Source organism: Fringilla coelebs (assembly GCF_963513975.1).
Source record: "Fringilla coelebs genome assembly, chromosome: 2".
Lineage (NCBI taxonomy): Eukaryota > Metazoa > Chordata > Aves > Passeriformes > Fringillidae > Fringilla > Fringilla coelebs.
Window position 1 is genome coordinate 70,606,515 of NC_140029.1, and position 5,753 is coordinate 70,612,267.

The 5,753-nt window shown below is 61.2% G+C and overlaps 1 protein-coding gene across 1 annotated transcript; it reads right to left on the bottom strand.

Annotated features, from left to right (window-relative positions):
- Positions 1-2,737: 2,737 nt before the first annotated feature.
- GSX1 (GS homeobox 1) lies at positions 2,738-3,933 on the bottom strand (the record flags this gene model as incomplete). Its single annotated transcript, XM_084226739.1, has 2 exons — positions 2,738-3,093; positions 3,546-3,933. The coding sequence occupies 2 exons, from the start codon at positions 3,931-3,933 to the stop codon at positions 2,738-2,740; spliced, it is 744 nt and encodes a 247-aa protein (XP_084082865.1).
- Between the last annotated feature and the right edge of the window lie 1,820 nt (positions 3,934-5,753).

The window sequence follows — 5,753 nt, forward strand, 5'->3', positions numbered from 1 at the left end:
AATGTGCTGGCAGACAAGGACATTGAGAGCTTCAGCAGTGATACCACAACACCACTTCAGCAGCAACACTCAAACACTCAGTGCTGGTGTTCCTTGCATGTCACTGCCAGCCAACTGGCTCAAACTCCTGCTGCTGAACAGGCATGAGGGGCACACACACGCGCCTCTACGGGTGCCACTGACTTCAGTGCCAGTGCACTGTAAGAGGATGCCAGACCCCTTGCAAAACCTAAATTAGGCTGTTTCTGCCTCTATTTTGCAATGACTTTTCAAAACAAGCCTGGTAAACATGAGAAGGATGGGAAGTGAGTGCTGGAAAATCGACAGGGCCCTGCTGTGCAAATTAAGGTCCTCTGAGGGGTCTTTTCTGTTGAAACTGGTCCACTGGGGAAGAATGGGGCACGCAGGGAACATTATGGGGCCAAGCACCAGGCAAGACTGACTGACTCTTGTATCAAGGCCAGATTTTAGTCTCAAACCTGCCAAATTCATCCCCAACAGTCAAGGGAAAAGGAACCAGGAAGATGCTGCCCATCTCAGCTGGGTAATGTGGGAAGCGAGCAGAGGAGGAAGCCAAGACAAAGAGGTAAGAGGTCTAAGGGTCCCAGGAGTCAGTGGGTGAAGGAAGGCCACCAAGGAGTCTGAACATTTGTACATGTGCCTCAATCTTGATAATGCAGCTACCTAGTGTCACCAGATCCTTGCAGCTTCCAGACAAGGGACCACAAATCAGGCCAGTCACAGCGGGGCGAGAGTATTGTCTTGTGCCTGTCCTGCACTGCCATGTCTAATGGTTCCCCCGCACTTCACATCATCCTGAGTCTCCTGAAAGGTCCACAGTGTGCTGTGGGCTGCAGGGTCACACTTTCCACTCATCTGGGGGATGGAGCTGCCAAATCCATAGATCTCCTAGACCCACAGCTCTACAAGGTGTCTTGGGAAGGCTGGAGGGTGACATGTTTGTTTTATTGACAAGACTTGATGTTTTCCTAGCAGTGGGACTTTTACCTGCTCTGCCTTTACCCTGGTGCCCAGGGATCTTAAACCCACAGCTTCCCCCACCAACTTCAGCCTGTGTGTGCAGCAGCATTGACCTTCTCCACGGGATTTCCCAAGAGGGACATCTCTTACCCGGTGCGTGTTTTGGACATGCTCTGGGATGAAATTTGGGTCCCATCCCGGTACGGGCAGGAACCTAAGGTAGCCAAGGGACCCAAGCACATTCCCTGGATCGCAGGGCATGAATCCCGCCGTGCCAGGTGGTGCAGCTCTACGGTCTCGCGGGGAGAATCGAGGCATCGGCTGCGGGTGCAGGGACGGCCGCTGCACCCACTGAAGATCGTCCCCGTGAGCCCGAACGGAGAGGGAGCCCCGGCACAAAGGTTTTTCCCTGCACGAACGCAGCGGCGGCCGGAGCGCCGGGCTCTGGGGGTCCCGCACCCGAGGAGGTTTATGCCAGTCCAGCCCCGCGCCACCGCTTGTGGCACGCCCGGGGCTGCGGGACCTCTCGGCTGCTTCCGACGGGGCTCCCCGCTAGCCACCGGGACGAGGCACCGCGCAACGGGAAGCAACGGCAAAGCGCTGCCGGGAGCGGGGCTGGCGGGACCCGGTAGCCGTGATGGAAGGAGCCCCGGCAGGGTCGGTCTCGGCCCCGGCCCCAGCCCCGGAGGGTTAGCGGGAGGCTGGGATAGTCCTTCCTATCTGGCGGCTGTGGACACCGGGACAGAGGAGCCGAGTCGCGGCGGCAGCCGGGTGTTCATATTGCCCTACAGCCGCGGGCAGGCTTGTGGCTGGGTGGCGATGAAAGGTGCTCAGCCCAGCCTCTCCCCGGCCCGATCTTGAGCTTCGCGGGGAAGGACCGAGAGAGCCCCCGGGGTTCTCTCAGAAGGCGGGGGTCCCATGCACCCCGTACCTTCAGCTCGACACGGAGAAAGGAGGACTCCCCGTCATCTGCGCTCGCCGGAGCGGGCGGGTCTCGGTGCCGAGCTGCGGCGGAGAGGGTTGGAGAGCGATGGTGCTCCCAGCGCACGCCCGCGGACGCCGAGTGGCTGCTTTCTACGCGAAGAGAAGGAAATAAACCACCAACGATCTTTTATTGTTATCATAATCATTGTTATCATCGCCGTCATCGTTTCTCTGCACATAAATAAATAAATAAATATCTCCCGCGGGGAGGGAGCGGGACGGAACGGTACAACCAAAGTTGTGCGCCCAGCATGACGAAGTCAAAACAAAAACATTTAGTAAAGGAAAAAAAAATTAGGAAAAAAAAACAAAAAGGGGGAAAGATAGTAACCCAAACAGCCTTCAACCCTCCCCGTCCGTCCGCCCGCCTTTGGGCACCGCCGAGTTACCGGAGGGAGCCCGGGACAGCATCCCTCCAGGCGGGCGCACCGCCCGTGCCGCGCCGCATCCGCGCACTCCGCGCCCCTCTCGGTGCGCGGGGAGGTCTGCGAGGAGCTTCCCGGGCCCGGGGATGCGCCTGCGGGGAGACAAGTGAGAGAGCACTATGGGGGGACGCCTGGGGTCCTAGGGAGGAGTTTATTTACACCAGGGTGCCGGGACACCCGTCCCCGTGGGCCGGGGGTCTAGAAAGGCGAGAAAGTCCTTCGTAAATTACACAAATTATACAAAACAGTATAAAATCCTTCGGCTGCATGTCAGCACCGGGGCAGGCAGGAGTCCCTTCCCTGCTTTCTCCACAGTTCCTGCGGAGCCGGGGTGGGTGTGCGGGTAGTTAGGGGGTGACTGCGAGACCTCTGTCGTCCTTCCCCGAGGAGGACGGAGACATGCGCAAGTCCTCGTCGTCCTCCGAGCACTTAGTGGTGGAAAGGGACGAGCATTTGCAGCTGTGGCCGCCCCCCCCGCCCCGGTGGGAGCTACTTTTGCCTTCTTTCTTGTGCTTGACCCGTCGGTTCTGGAACCAGATCTTCACCTGCTTCTCGGAGAGGTTCAGGTAGGTGGCGATCTCGATTCGCCGCAGTCGGGAGAGGTACATGTTGGAGGCGAACTCCCTCTCCAGCTCCAGGAGCTGCGTGCTGGTGAATGCGGTGCGCATCCGCTTGCTACTGGGCAGCTGGCTGGACGTGCTGTCTGGGAATGGAGAGGGGCGCACCGTCAGGACCGGCCGGACCCTCCGCCGCCCGCCCCTCAACGCCGGGCTCTCGCCAGTCCCCGCTGAGCTGTCCTTGCCGCCCACCCTGCGGGGCCGCAGCCCTTCGTCGTCCCCGGGGGACCTGAGACCCAGCAAGCGGCTGCCAGGCTGGAGTCCGAGCCCACAAGAGTACCGCGGCCGCCTCTCCCTTCCCGTCCGCACAGCCCGGATCGGAGGCTCGGCGGGCAGCAGGGGGGCTTCCCCAACGCATCGTCCGGGGCACGGGCAGAGAGATGTGCCGGGACTCCCCGTCCAGCCTCCGTGCTCTAGGCAGGCACCCCCCTCCCCAGGTGTCTTCGGCAGGGTCCCCCGGGATCCCCACGGCCTCCCCGCAGCGCCCACCGCTGTCATGCAAGCATGCACCCCCGCTCGCCGCCCCTGCCCGCCTTACCCACGGAGATGCAGTGGAACTGCCGGGGGTCGGGCAGTGGGTAGGCGCCCTGGTAGAGCGCCGGTGCGTGCCCGACGCTGACGGCGGAGACGGAGTGCTGCTGGCGGGCCAGGGGCGAGTGGCAATACTGGGAGCCGAAGGGAGGGAAGGAAGCCTTGATGAGGGGGATAGCGGGCGGCGGCGGGTGCAGCTGGGAGGCGGTGACACAGAGCGGGCAGACGCAGAGCAGCCCGGCCTTGCGAGCGTGGCAGGCTCCGGCCGGCAGCCCGGGCAGCGGGTGCGAGGGGTGCACGGCGTAGGGGAAGAGCGGCGGAGGAGGACTGCCCTCCCCCTTCTTCTCGCCCGCCTCCCGCAGCACCAGCGAGTCCACCAGGAAGGAGCGCGGCATTGCCCCGCGCAGCCCCCGCGCAGCGCCCCGCGCAGCGCCCGCCCGGCGCCGCTGGCCAGCCCGAGTGGTGCTGAACGGCGCCCGCCGCCCGCTTTAAATAGCGCCCGCGCCATGTGATGGCGGCGCCGGGCGCTCAATGGGCTTTCTGTGGCTCTTCTCTTGGCATTCACGCCGCACGCTCCCTCATTATTTCCCTTGTTAACTAAATGAACTGCATAATGTACTCTATTCTTGTCGACCCCACCCACGCCGTAGCAGGCGGCCTCTCCCCTCCTCTCCCTTTGGCGGGGTTATTTTCTCATTCTCTCGCGATTTAATATTCTTTTCTTTCTCTTTATCGCTCTCCTTCGCTTTCAGCCCGCTCCCACTTGTTTATTTTGCCGGCTGCAGCCTCGGTCTCCGCCGGCGCAGCTTCCCTGCCGGCCCCCCGGTGCCTTTCCCACCTGTGGCACCAGGTCGGCCCCCCGGTGCCTACGGCGTCTCTCTCTCCCCTTGCCTCCGGGATGTCTCGTCCCCACTGCCTCTCTCGCCGCTTTCCCCAGCCCCGCGTCTTTGTTCCCAGCCTGGGTCCGGGACCTGCCGCTTATCGCTGTCGCCGCCGTCGGGCGAAGCCCCCGGCCGCAGAGACGTGCCAGCCGGTGCTCCACCGGCAAGGACGCCCGCCGGGCCTCTGCGTGGGCGTGGGCGCCCGCGCACGACTAACGGGTGCGGAGAGCCACAAGCATCTCGGCTGCGCTGGTGCGGGTACAGAAAACCCGACGCGCAGATACCGCTCCGTGCCGGCGGCTCCCGCGGAGGGAGAAGAGGCGCTCGGCACATTCCGCGTGTCTTTACACCTGTCCCAGGGGTAACACCTGCCATCGCACCGGGGCACCGTGGCACCCACGTGCGGCGGCCCCGACCCCGGCCACCACCAAACCGCGCCAGCCCTACTCCGCATCGCCGCGCACAAGCGCGCCGGGGAGTCCCCGGGGCTGTGGAGGCGACAGGGAAGCGGCTAATTTTCCCCGAACGATGAGATTTAACTTAAACACCGCGGCTGTGTCTGGATGTGGCAGCACAGGGACCTGCTAAGTTCACAGCGGTCCCCAAAGAGAGCGCGCGTTCCTCGGAGCAAAGGCGCACCGGCGCTGCCCCGTGCAGCCGCTCCCCGCGCCGCGCTCCTCGGAGCTCGTTGATTTAGTGGGTGAATAAGGAATGCTGACAAATAAGAAAAAGACATAATTCGTGGGGATATATATTCTACCCCGGTTTTCCCGTTTAATACGGGCAACACAAAAGACAAACGCACTCTCCCACCCCTGACAAAACGTGGGGAGATTGGTCCCTAGAGTAACCTCCCCGCCTCGAAACCAAACGGACTTTTTGCAAAGGAGGGGAAAAAAGGGGGAAAGGAAGAAAAAGCCTTGAAAGTGGTGTACTCCATGTCCCAGGGCTGTGCAGAGGTTGTTTTGCCTGTGGTCACAATTCTTATAGCAATCCACGGGAGTTTTGCAGAGAGGCTATTGACGCCCGAGCCTAAAAATGTATTGATGTGCACAAATGAACGGCGAAAATTACATAGCGAACAAAAACGAATGTTAATAAAAACTCAGTCCCGCGATGATATAGAAAGGATTCCCAAGTGTCCTTTCCCTGAAAGTGTTAATAGGGATTGGATTTTTCTTTTTTATTTTTGAGGAAAAGGTATTTTAAAACATTTTCCGCCGAAGCCGGGTCCCGGGAAGGGGCACTTTTACCCGCTGAGAAGTGGCTCGCCACCGGGTGTGGTGGATTCAGCCTTATTCCGAGGGATTCCCGCTGCCCAGGGGCTGAACCCC